Raw genomic sequence first — 13913 nt, 5'->3', positions numbered from 1 at the left:
GACTGTGTACCTTGTCACACTTTACACAGAAAGCTCAAGGTCACATATGCTCAGATACCAGCCATACAACCTAGAGGGAGCCCTCCAAGGGACACGATGTCCCCAGCACCCTTTGCTGTGACACTCAGTTATCTCCATTGGGCAGCAACCATTGTTTTCCTCTTGTAATTTGTCATTTTAACTGTCCTGGTTTTGGCCCCACATGCTTTGCTTTTGGGGAGGGGGGAGGGGTCCTGGGTAGTAGGGGACTCCTTTTAACTTGTTAGAAACTAAAAGGCAAACGCCCCAAGACTAAGTTGTAAAGCTAGCTAGCTGCCTGGAAGGGTCTCAGTGTTTCTGTCATTCACCTCCCTCCTGTTCCTCGCGGTGTACTGAACAGGCCTGCAGGCCTCTCCCTCCAAGCACGCTGGCTACTCAGTGCGGATGGAAAATGCTGTCCCCATCGTCACCCAGGCGCCAGGAGCTCAGCCTCTTCAGATCCAACCAGGCCTGCTTGCTCAGGTAATTCTCTTCTGTGTTGCTCATTTTCCATCATCCGTGTTAATGCTTTCCCAAAAGACATATATCTTTACTGACTCCCTGGTGAGGAGCAGGTGGAATTTGTCAGGACATTGGAATATGTCAGTAATGTTCTAAATGATCCCCAAGTGAATTACCTCCCTAAGTGTCTAGTGACAATTCCAAGAAGAAATTTAGATAGTCTCAGAGTCTAGGGAAATTATTATTGTACGTTTGTAAAGCAAATTCATCTAGGAAACCTAGGTTTTAATCCTAAATCTGCTAGCAATTCTCAATGACCTAAGGCAAGTCAGTTAACATCTCTTTGCCTCAAATTTCTTCCTTGTAAAATAGAAGTGGCTCTTAGAGTCAAAGAGCCCTGGAGACTATGCCCTCATTTGTAGAGCTGGGAAAACCAGACATGCAGAAGCTGTGGGCTGGGACCTTCCTCTTTTATCCATATAGATGGTCTGACTGTAGAATAAGATCACAAAGATAAAAAATGAAAATGTAGCCAGGCAGTGGTGGCGCATGCCTTTAATCCCAGCACTTGGGAGGCAGATGCAGGCGGATTTCTGAGTTTGAGGCCAGCCTGGTCTACAGAGTGAGTTACAGGACAGCCAGGGTTACACAGAGAAACCCTGTCTCAAAAAAAAAAAAAGAAAAGGAAAGGAAAGGAAAGGAAAGGAAAGGAAAGGAAAGGAAAGGAAAGGAAAGGAAAGGAAAGGAAAGGAAAGGAAAGGGGAAGGAAGGAAGAAAAAGAAAGAAAGAAAGAAAGGAAGGAAGGAAGGAAGGAAGAAAGAAAGAAAGAAAGAAAGAAAGAAAGAAAGAAAGAAAAAGAAAGAAAATGTATAAAGTATTACAATTTATACTAACAGTACTGGTGCAATACCAGAAGTCAGTCCTTAAAGACACTTGATCCAATGGCAAGTGTATTTTCTTTATGCCAGGCACTTTACAGTTAATTTGTTTAATCCTCACAACATTTTTGCCATATATTTGTCACTACTTGACCAACATAGGGACTTGCTGAGAGCCATATAGCAGCCAGGTGTGGTGGCACATACTTGTCATACCATACACAGCTTGGCTGAGGCAGGAGGATTGTGAGTTCTAGACCAGGCTAGGCTATATAGTGAGTCTAGGCCATCCTACACCAAACAGTAAGACCTGTCTTAAAACAAAACCAATAACTAGATGTCAGAACCATCAGAACCAAGACATATTCTAAACATATGACACAGATGTCCATATTTTCCCACCATCTTAGACCACTTCTGTGTCATCTTTCTGCTCTCGGGCATCAAGATGGCTTGCCCTGTTAGTGTCGGCTTTATGTTTAAGTGAGGGAGTTTCCCAAAAGACTTCCCCAAATTGTTCTCAGAATAGTTTGTTTATAGAAGTGTTTTTCCTCGTTTTAAGTTATAGGACGTCAAATTGCATAGGTCTGTCCTTGGCTCTCTTGTAGTTCATTGGCCTCTCTAATATCCAGTCTTCACTAACTGTGTCATGGTATCTGGTAGGGAATGTTCTTTTAAGTTCTTCAATTTTTCCTTAGGTATTCTGGTCTCTTTTAATTTCTATATGCATTTTATTTTATTCCATAATTTATCCATAAAAAGAAAAAGAGAAAAAGAGAGAAAGAAAAGAAAGAAAAGGAAAGGAGGCAGGCAGGCAGGTGGGCAAGCGAACTTGTGGGGCTAGAAAGATGGTGCAGTAATTAAGAGCACTGTCTCTTCCAGAGGCCCCAGGCTCAATTCCCAGCACCCACAGGGTTGTTCACAACTCCTACTCTAGGGGATCCAATGACTGCCTCTTCTGGTTTCTGTGGGCACAGCCACACACATATTGCACAGAAATATATGCAGGCAAAATACCCATATACATAAAAATAAATAATAAATGCTTTACATTTTGTTATATTGATTTTATTAATTGTACTCATTTTTTGCTTTTAGTCTATAGGAATATAGCTAATTTGGGTCTATTAGGATTGTTATGTAGTTAGCCTTCTGTTTTTGTGAATCCTTTTGAATTTGCCTTGTAGACAAGTCTTTGTAGTTCCAAATAATAGTTTTATTTCTTAATCTTGGATCCTTGTACTTTTTTCTATTGTTTATATATCCTGGGCCAAGTAGGGCAGTCTAAATGATGTTTAATAACAGAGAAAATCAGGGATCTTTTACTTCTGTCTAGTTTGCTTTCTAAATGAAGTTGTTAAAGCTATTTCCTACTACACATTTTATTTCCTCTAAGTAGTTAATAGAGACAGTTTGTCATATTTTAATTTTAAGTAAATATTCTATATATCAAATGTACTTTCTCATCTATTTGAATAACCATGTGGTTTCATTCCCTAATCTGTTGATAGATTTTGTAGTGTTAAATTATCCTTATACTTGTGAGACACATTATTTGATCATGTGCTTCATATGATGGCATGCCTTTCTGAGCTCAGTTTGCTACTACTGTGATTAGTAGTTTTTCATCTGTGTTCATAAATGCAAAATAGCATGATTTGCCTTTCTTAGGGAGCCCTTATCTGATTTGAGAACACTTTGGGACAACCTTTTGGGAAACTACCTTAACAGTTAAGTTGACACTTATAGGTCAAGCCATCCTTGACACCTGACAGGAGAGAGATGATATGGAAGTTGTCTAAGATGGAGGGATTCTAGACATGTGTCTCTTTATTCTTATATCTAAACTGCCTCTGCTTAAGTGGCAGCAACACTAGCAACTGGTGGCACACAAAGTTGTGTGTGCCTTGTTGAAAGGGTATCAACAGAGAACCTGTCTTTAAAACAGGCTTGTCTTTTTAAAGTCCATTGTTATTGTTGTTATTGCTGCTGCTGCTGCTGTATAGTTCTGTGGTGAGGAGTTCAGAAAAGACCACTATAAATCAAAGAAGAGACCTGCATACAGATCAGTTGAGGGTCAAGACATTTGCTCACCCTTTATCTGAGTGTCAGAAGTCCAGACCAGCCTCCCAGTGAGCCTGGAATCTGTAGATTTCCCTGTATATTTTCAAAGATTATTAGAGAACTACACACACACACACACACACACACTTTTTTTTTTTTGTATTTACACACTGGATCCAAGTAAGCCAGGAGCAGCTCTGTTAGAAATACTAAGCATGGCTTGCTAGCTAACAGAGACATCCCCCATTGTTCAGTTGAGTGGAACCAACAGGCTCAGCATTTCCAAATTTGTCTCAGTCCTTTAATCATAGTGTGGAGAGCCCTACCTCCGACTTACAGGAAAAGAATCTCTAGTGTTAGAAACCTTCAAGTTGATTTAACCTAAATCTGTAATTGGAAAAGTGAACAACTGAAAAATTATGTGTATAGGATTTTAATTGGCATAGTGTTTATAAAAAGGAACCCTTAGAAGCAAGTTGAATATTCTCCACTAGGGAATTTGTTGAATCAACATAGAGTGGAGCAGAACAAAGAACACACCCATAAATGGACACAGTAGACCTGTGTGTCTTCAACTGCTAAGACATGTTTCTTATTTTTGAAAAATGAACGAATCCTATCCTGTATTGCACTGGCTAATGGTTGGCTACCTTTTTCTTTCTGTCATTTCATCTGCCCCAGCGTGCTAGCCTGTGAAAATGGAATCATTGTCTTTATGTACTCCTTGTAAAGGACAAAATTACAGTAACTCATCAAACTAAGTGGTGGTTATTTTTAGAATAATAATTAAATATTGAAATTTAGGCCTTCATTTTTCTGTGAGTAGATTTCTAGGCTCTCAGACATGAAATTTCTGAATACTGTTATGTGCTTTAAATGTTGTCCCCAAATTTGACATTGTTTTCTTCTTCTGAGCATTTAAAGCACTTTGAGGACTGTGTGAAGGTTTAGAGGTGGCCCTTTAAATGTATCCCACCCGTTACTTTCAGTCTCTTCCCCCCTTTCTCTCAGCAGCAGGTTGTGTCCTCTACAGAGAAACAAGCCTCTGACACACCCTAAGAATGTGCATATGGCAGAGGGCACAGTTAGGGACATATGAGCGACCTTTTACAGAAACCCTTACAAAGGAAACCCTTGATACTTCCAGAAAAGTCTGTGACCTCCACATTTCCAAGTCCCAAACCCCAGTTAGCACGCAAAAGTGGGGAGATGGGTGGAACAGTTCTTGACTCATTTTTTTTCAAGGAGCAGGATCCAAAACTCCCTCTCACTGTCAGAATCAAGTCAGAAACTTTCTTAATGTTTGATTGGAGAAGGTCAAGGTCCATTGTGGATGCTGTCAGCACTGGCCTGGAGGTTCAGGATTCTGTTATATATTGAGGCGAGATCTGTCTCTCTTGTGAATCTAGACCTGTCTTGTTATTGTAGTCTAGCTAGGTATTTGCTACAAAAATCCTATCTTCATCTCCCAAATGCTGATGCCTGCCTGACATTTACATGGGTATTAGGTATCCAAACTCTGGTCGTTACACTTTCATGGTAAACACTTTACCCACTAATCCATCTCCCTAGCCTGGATGTTAATACTTCTAAATTACTCTTTAAATGTATCTCTTCCCCCCCCTGCCCCCAGCCCTCTGTGTGTGTGTGTGTGTGTGTGTGTTCTGTCTACACTGCTTCCTGAGAAATTTCATTTTACTTTTTTTTAAACTGTAGTTTTGAATTCTCCATTTATGGGAGCTCCTTATCTTGTTCCATATGTACATATCTATATGAAGTAAAATGCATATTTTTTAACTCTATGGATCTTAATTATAGACCATTATAGATCTTGCTTTTGTTTCATGTGAGTTTCATTTTATTTTTGCTTTAATCTCTTCCACGTTAGATGGAAGCTCCTGTAAAGCTCCTTTAACTGCTTGTGTATAGTTAAGACTGAAACACTAAGGCTGGAGAGATAGCTCAGTGGTTAAGAGCCCTGACTATTCTTCCAGAGGTCCTAAGTTCAATTCCCAGCAACCACATGGTGGCTCACAACCATCTGTAATGGGATTTGATGCCCTCTTCTGGTGTGACTGAAGACAGCTACAGTGTACTCATGTGCATGAAAGAAAGAAAGAAAGAAAGAAAGAAAGAAAGAAAGAAAGAAAGAAAGAAAGAAAAGAAAGAAAGAAAGAAAGAAAGAAAGAAAGAAAGAAAGAAAGAAAGAAAGAAAAGAAAAGAAAGAAAGGGGGGAGAGAAAGAGAGAGAGAAAGGAAGGAAGGAAGGAAGGAAGGAAGGAGGGAGGGAGGGAGGGAGGGAAGGAAGGAAGGAAGGAAGGAAGGAAGGAAGGAAGGAAGGAAGGAAGAAAGGACTGAAACACTAAAGTACTCAGTACACTGAGAAAGCTGAGGCTGGGATGAGCTACTGACCGTGGGGCTCCTTGTGGAGTGACTAGAGGCAAGCCCAGCGTCTTTACTGGCAGAGTCCTTATCCTCAAATGTCATTTCTGTAGCTCCTTTCTCTTGAACTTCTCCATTTCCCTGGAGAATCGCCTAGCTTCTGGATCTGGGGACAGTAGACACCTGCATACCAGGGATCTGGCCTGGTTTCATATGTGGATTTATCTTGGAGTAATTCAATCTGCTAACTTTCTTGGTAATTGTTCATATGTTGTTACACCTCTAGAATATTTTTAACTGTCTGTTCCTCATTCTTCTTGCTTTTACAAAGTGATACGTTTTATTTCTTTACTGACATGTTAGGTTCAGAGAAAACAATAATTTGCCATATTTTCTAGACCTCTCTGTCTCAGTTTACTCACTTAAGAAATGGGAAGAAATAGTAGTCCTTACCCTACCTGCCCAATATTAAGTCCAAAAATCCATTCCTGACTTAATACTGCTTGACACACAGCATGCTCCAGCCAGCATAGTGGCGCATACCCATGGTCCTGGCACTTGGTAGGCTGAGGCTAGGAGGATCTTAAGTTCAAGTGCAGTCTGCATACATAGCAAGATTCTGTCTCAAACAAGGAGGGGCGGGAAGCAATATGGCTTAGCGGCTAAAAGTGCTTGCCTCAAAAGCCTGATGACCTGAATTCGGTTCTTGAACTGTAAAATAGGAGGCGAGAACCAGAATCTGACTCTCAAAAGTTGTCTCCGGAATCTGCATGCTTGTATGCATTCACACATCAGACAGACATCCACAATAGTAGTATTTGTAAAAGAAATACTAGTTTCATTCCTAGTAGTAGTAATAAATTATAGATGTGTGGTGTAATATCAACTGAATGAGCTGATTGTATTTGTAAGCACCACTTTCACAGTAAGTAAAAGAGGTTTTTTTAAAAAAAAAAAAAAAAAAAGTTTTTCTCTCATAGCCTTGAGGTAAAATGCTAATAGTCAGGAATATAGGGGAGAAAAAAGATGACCTTGTCTTAGTATCAACATACATTTTTTAATGACATTAGCCAAGACACATGCTTTTTATAGAATTGCAAATGAGTTCCAGATCACTAAGCAGTAACAATCTTAACTGAAACTGTTAAATATAGGCTTCCACCATGAACCCTGACTAGCCTAGAACTTACTGTGTAGACCAAGTTGGCCTTGAACTCATAGAAAACCACCTGTTTCTGCCACCTGAGTGTTGGGACTAAAGGTTTGCACCATTCATTGTACCTAGCTCATTTAATATTTTGAATTTATAGTGGTTTACTAGTTAGATTATATTTCCCTTCAGTGAGCTCAGTAAACTTTTTTTTTTCTTTTGGTTTTTCGAGACACGGTTTCTCTGTGTAGCCCTGGCTGTCCTGGAACTCACTCTGTAGACCAAGCTAGCCTCGAACTCAGAAATTTGCCTGTCTCTGCCTCCCAAGTGCTGGGATTAAAGGCATGGACCACCACGCCCAGCATGAGCTCAGTAAACTTGAAATGCAATTTGCTATTATTAATAAACGTATAGACTTAATGCTTTCATTTTGTCAGATGACATTAAATATTATGGTATGATCAGCAGTCTCTGGCTTTCTGCCTATATCACAACAGATCAGTAAGCAAACAAGCAATATCAAAATGTGTATGAGATTTCACAGGCCACACTGATATCCTGAGAATGATGAACTGGGAAATGGGGCAGATCTGAAATATGCATTTTTATAAGCATTATGCTTGGTAAGTCTTGACTGGAAATGTAGTCTTTTATAGAACTGTTTATTTATACAGAAGTTAAAACATGCATATTAAACACATGCCCAGTCATTGGAACCCTGAGTTAGAAAATGTTAGTTATGTCTGGCTTCATGGACAGAGAGAAGTATAACTAAGAGTTCAAACCTATTGACCCATCCAAGAAGCATTTCATGATGGCCCTCTGTATGTCCACCATTGGTCAGATGTGTTCAATGAGAATCAATTAATGACCAAAACAAGCAGAGAAGAGAGGGAGGCACAGAGAATTTAAAGCATTCTGCACATATGCATGCCCACCAATTGGTCTATTAAAGGAAAAAGGCATAAAGGTTCTTCATATTGAGAGGTGGCAGCAGTGGGTTCCTCCTAGTCTCTTTCTTGTCTCTGCCTTGAGGAATTGAAGTTATTTGTTATTTAAGCTGAATGTCACAACTAAGTTTGGTACTCTTACCACTTTCTCTCACATGTAAGCCAGTACTACATAGTCTCTGGGTTGTAAAAAGTGAGAATCAAATCCAGAAGATAAAACTCTACATGATAATTGATAAACAGAAGAACTGAATCTCTGAGTTCAAGGCCATCCTGGTCTACAGAGTGAGTGCCAGGACATCCAGGGCTACACAGAGAAACCCTGTCTAAAAAAGAAAGAAAGAAAGAAAGAAAGAAAGAAAGAAAGAAAGAGAGAGAGAGAGAGGGAGGGAGGGAGGGAGGGAAAGGAAAGGAAAGGAAAGGAAAGGAAAGGAAAGGAAAGGAAAGGAAAGGAAAGGAAAGGAAAGGAAAGGAAAGGAAAAGAAAAGAAAAGAAAAGAAAAGAAAAGAAAAGAAAAGAAAAGAAAAGAAAAGAAAAGAAAAGAAAAGAAAAACCAACAAATGAGTCAAGTGTGAAATCTAGGACACTTGATAGAAGGCTTTCCTCATCTGACCCAGTTAGCTCAGTCTTTTGCACATAGTTTATAGGACAAGTCAATGAATGGATTTTTAGACAGCTTCAAGAATAATAGAACAGATTCATAAGGAAACCATTTGTAAGATGACCTAATTCCTTCCAGATTGTTCTGTAGCCCTATGCCTTTTGTTGCCTCCCTTGGGTTTTTTGAAGCCAACAAGCAGTCCACACTTTTACACCCATCATAAGATCCAGCACAGCCCCCCATGGATTAAGTTCTGGACTCATGTAAACCAATTAAGTAATTAATAAAGTGTGATGGTATGGATATCCTCTGTCTTACAGCAGGCCTGGCCAGGTGGGGCCCAACAGATCCTACTTCCTCCAGCATGGCAGCAGCTGACTGGCGTGGCCACCCACACATCTGTACAGCATGCAGCTGTGATTCCTGAGACCATGGCAGGCACTCAGCAACTGGCTGACTGGAGGTAAACAGTCAATCTTTCTGGGTCAGCAGAGTTTCTGGGATGAGAGTTGTGTTCACCACTGACAGAGAACATCATGTGGGCTATGGCTACTGTGTAATGGGAGGTGGTTTAAACACTATACCAAGACAGCCAAAATTCAGTTTGATTAATTTTCTACCCAAAACTCAGTTACATCTTTTAAACACCAGTGTAATTCACAAAACCCTGCTAGGTTTTTCTCAGAATTAAGTCCCTTTCAGAAAGCAAACATTTGTCACCAGTGAAGGAATACAGAAGAGAGTCCCCAAAGCCCTAAGCAATTCTAGAAAGTGTTCTCATGAAGTTTTGAGACATAGGTGCCTGTCTGTCTGAGCTCCCCAGGGAAAGCTTAACAGATAAGATAGATTTGGAAGGATGAGCTCTGGCGTGCTTATTAAGTGTGCCTTTTCAGTTAACAGCCTGTCTTATAGATGAGAGAGTTCACCTCCACAGACCCCAGGGACTCCAGCCACCACCTGCCAGCACTCGGCATCTGTCTCCAACACTGCCCATGCACCTCAGCGGCTTCCTCATGGACACCTGCTCTGCTGTTTTCATAGGCACTTGTCATTTTCCCTCTGGCCCTCATCCCAACACTGTCACAATGCCCTCCTTGACCAGTACAGAGCCATATGACAGCCCTCCAGTTGTCCCCAGCTCTGTGGCCCCTGTGGGATGTACCTCCTGCAGAAAGTACTCCCTGCTACCTTCTGATAGTCTGCTTACCCCTCTGAGAGCCTCCCTAGTTCCTTTTTGGAATATAGAGCTCTTGGGTTCGGTGTGGCAATATATATATATCTGAAATCTTAACACTTTGGCTGAGGTAGAAGGATCACAAGTTTGAGGCCAGTCTGAGGTATATAGTGAAACTATCTTAAATAACTAACTCACTCTCAGGAAAAGGTAGGCAAGTGGCTAGTTAGTTCTCTGAGTCAGGTGTCTAGTACAGCTTTCTCCTCCATGTAAATCTACTTTCTGACAGGAGGAAAATCCCTGGTTGTCCTCACAGCTGCGCTCTGCATCCAGTGGAAGCAGTTTCAAACCAGACCAAACTGGTTTCCAGTCTGGCTGTGTAAGACCTGGGGCAGGTTATTTAACTTTCATGGCCTCAGTTTGTTTTTCAATAAAGTGGGGCCATGATGCTTACCTCACAGGATTGTGGGGTAGGGGATAGAGGGTTGTCAATTAAAAGGCACAGAAAAGGTTTGGCCTGTCTGTCACATGCAGTGTAGCAGTGCCTGGATGTGGCAGAATGAGCTCGGCATCCTCCCTTCACCCAGTCATGACAGCCCACACCCCACCCAGACTTTCCAGGGAGACCCCACCACAGCATCTTTTCCTTTGTCTTCGGCAGTTAGAGCTCACTTCATTTCTGCAGTATATGTGCCCTGTTCATGCATCTTTTCTGTTCTGCCTTCTTTCACCTCTCTTCCATCTCCACATCCTCCCGATCTCTGTATCTCATTGTGGGTCAAAGAGCATCCATAACCGTGACTAGGAAACAAACAAGAGAGGAGCGCCAGCGCCGCCCTCATTTCCAAGGAAAAGGGTCCATCTGTAGGGAAATAAAGAACAGAAAGTCAGCGCCACGTTCCTTTCCAAAGGCCAACCACGTCTCAAAGACCATCAAAAGTACTATGAAATGCTTGTCTTTTTTTCCTATTTATCCTTTCAAGTTACAAAGATGGAATCTAATGATTTTTTTAAAGTTCAAATAAATAATTCTTTAGCTTTTAATTTTATTACATGTTAAGTGGGCTTTTACAGACAGATCTTTGAATTAATCACCACTTTAAACATTTCTGTTGGAAAACAAGGCTTTTTCTTAAGATTCATCCAACCCATATAGTAAGACTTTAAAATGTAACCCAACTCCAGGATGCAAGCTGCCTGCATATCTCTGTGAGCATATGTATGACTGTTAGTAATTTTGATTTAATACAAACTCTATACGAGTCTAGTCACCCTTCAGTTAATCTAATTGTTCATTCAGCAAGCGTGTAATTAACTGATCAGCTGCTACATGCCTGAGCATTGTGTTAGCTACTGAGGGAATTCAAAAGAACGCTAATGATTCCTAACGCCAGAAACATATGGCTCCCAGTCGCCAAAGTTTGTTTTTCACATTAACTACAATTTCCTCATTAATAAAATGGTGTATCTACGACATCCTGCCTACCTCACAAAGTGGAATAAAAGAACCCATTGAAGTTGCTTTGTAAATTCTAAAACAAAAGGTATGTATTACTGTTCAGCATAAGCACCTGCTCAGGGATTTTACAGGTCAGAGGCTACTCATCCCATCTCTCTAGAGCTTACAGACTCTGACTCTACACACTTGACATTCTTTCCCCTTGAAAGTCTTGGTTCTAACTCATCAGCCAGTACTCCTACTTCAACACAGGCCTTCCAGTCGACAGGTCTGCCGGAGAAGCGTCGTCTTATTAAAGAGTTGAGTTCTATAAAACCACTGAGGTGCCTTTTGTTCTCGTTTCTCGTTCAGGAACACGCATGCTCATGGAAGTCATTACAATCCCATCATGCAGCAGCCTGCACTCTTGACTGGTCATGTGACCCTTCCAGCTGCCCAGCCCTTAAATGTGGGTGTAGCCCATGTGATGAGGCAACAACCAACCAGCACCACCTCCTCCAGGAAGAGTAAGCAGCACCAGTCATCTGTGAGGTAGGTGATGAGAGCCAGCAAGAAACACCAGAAGATTGAAATGCTAAACACCACTTGGAAGTAGGGCTTGCCAGTGCACTGCCCTGGCCTGGTGCAGGGAGCAGCTCTTCCTACAAGAGCTGGGAACATCTGGCAGCACATGGAACACTCTGGAATTTGCTAAAAGCACTCTCTCTGGGCTCTGTGCCTCTTGACTCTTCCTAGTGCCTGTCCCTCTGGCACTCTAAGGTGGAGGCCTAGAGTCATGGTGCACCTAATGTCTTGAGTGCTTCAGTCATTTTACCAAAGAAAAAGTAGTTAAAGCACAGTAAGGAAGATTTTATTTGAGACCACAGGGATGGATACAAAGATGCTGCAGTGGAGGAGAAAGAGTGGGCTCAGCTCTACACATAGCATGGGCATCGAGAGTTTGTACCCAGGGAGTAGTGTCTAGGTCACATAGGGAAAATAGCAGATAGGAGATGGCAGAAACTGGAGGATTGTAGCTAAACAACCCTAACAAGATTCTCTGAAGGTGATTAGCCATCACCTAAGGGAGAGTGGGGGAGGAGGAATCTGGTCAGACATTAGGTCTAGTATTCTAGATATCAAGAGATGGGAAGAGTGTCCTCTAGCTAAAATGAATTAGCAAGGTTCTTAGCTAAAACTAGATTTTATAAAGAAGTGCACAGTTGAGCCTATGAAAAGGTTCAAAGTCCTGCCTAAATTTGGCCACACAGTCTCTGTCGTCTTTTCTAGAAACAGCAAACCTTTGAAGTTTCCATTTGATTACAAATTATCAAGATATATTTTTAAAAATCACTAAAAAATGTACTTTTTTGAAATTTCAGGTCAGAAACATAACTCATTAACTTAAAAATATGTTCTATAGTTATGCTTATCTTACTTCGACCTCTTTACTTAAAAGGTGCTAGACTCTCTAAGGACATAGCAGAGCCAAAGGTGTATTCTCTCTTGCCTTTGGTCTTTACTGCATGGGCACTAACCAGGATCAGCAAAGGGTTTGATGGGAAGAAAAGAAGGTAATTGTTCCCTAGAGTTACCAGAACTTAATATAGAATTTCAGGTCAATCAGTGAAGTTCTCTTTGATGGGCTAGAAAGATGGCTCACTGGTTAAGAGCACTGACTACTCTTCTGGAGGATCCAGGTTTAATTCCCAAACCCTATGGTAGCTCACAACCATCTGTAACTCCAGTCCCAGGGGACCTGATACCGTCTTCCTAACCTCCTAGGGCACCAGGGTGCACATAATGCAGACAAAACACTCATACACATGAAATGATGAATAAATCTAAAACTAATAATTAATTTTAAAAGAGTTAAACTATGTATGCTACAATACTCAGATTTGGCTTATCCATTTTTTTTTTAAATTTTTCGAGACAGGGTTTCTCTGTGTAGCCCTGGCTGTCCTGAAACTCACTCTGTAGACCAGGCTGGCCTCGAACTCAGAAATCTGCCTGTCTCTGCCTCCCAAGTGCTGTGATTAAAGGCATGCACCAGTGTACCTTCTTCCTCTTACATTTGTCCTAATTTTTTATTGCAATACAAATTAATTGATAAGCCTGCCATGAGGCTTAGGTTAAGATCCAAAAAGTTTTGTTTTTCTTTGTTTCCCATTGCACATCCCCAAATCTGAATAGCTATGGCCTTACCAGAAGAGAAAGAAGGGAACGCTGAGCCAAGGGGCAGTGGAGATCACTCCATCTGTAAATGCTTTCTACACAAGCACAAAGACCTACGTTTAGTCACTAGAACCTGCATAAAAAAGCTGAGCATGGCAGTACACACCTGTGCCGAGTGCTGAGGTTAGAGACAAGCAGACCCTGGGGAACTTGGGCAATCAGCTAAATCAGTGGGCTCCAGTAAGGGAACTGTCTTCTCTCAAAAAACAAGATGAACAGCTCTTAAGGAACATACACCTGAGGTTGACCTCTGGCATGCGCGTGTACACACATACACACACACACACACACACACACACACACACACACACACACACACCTGTTCATTAGTCTAGAAACTCTTACAAGTGTCTTAAGGTAGCAGTGTGGCTCCATGGCTCCAGGCTAGACTATCTAATTCAATCCCAGCACAGAATTGGGGGCTAGTAATTAAATAATAAACCAACCATCAGGAAGAAAATTCTCACCACTCCTAAAACAAATACCATTGAGGGAGGGCTAGATGAAGCCAAAGTCTGGGCTTTAGTCCTGAAGATTGTCTTATGCAGCTGTGTTGGAT

At 41.3% G+C, this 13913-nt stretch overlaps 1 protein-coding gene across 7 annotated transcripts in view; it reads left to right on the top strand.

The window, feature by feature from the left end:
* Positions 1-13913, top strand: part of Hipk2 (homeodomain interacting protein kinase 2) — a 188820-nt gene that overhangs the window by 145910 nt on the left and 28997 nt on the right. For 3 of the 7 annotated variants that reach the window (XM_006505602.4, NM_001294144.1, NM_001136065.2), the window contains exons 9-11: positions 380-501; positions 8828-8967; positions 11489-11668. In XM_006505602.4, the coding sequence (XP_006505665.1) occupies positions 380-501; positions 8828-8967; positions 11489-11668 (442 nt within the window). Of the gene's footprint in view, positions 1-379; positions 502-8824; positions 8968-11488; positions 11669-13913 lie in introns of all 7 variants that reach the window. The other 4 variants (XM_006505603.3, NM_001294143.1, NM_010433.2 and 1 more) reach the window with 2 other exon arrangements.

Source organism: Mus musculus, chromosome 6 (assembly GCF_000001635.26).
Source record: "Mus musculus strain C57BL/6J chromosome 6, GRCm38.p6 C57BL/6J".
Taxonomy (NCBI): Eukaryota; Metazoa; Chordata; class Mammalia; order Rodentia; family Muridae; genus Mus; species Mus musculus.
This window is presented reverse-complemented; position numbering and strand designations above follow the sequence as displayed.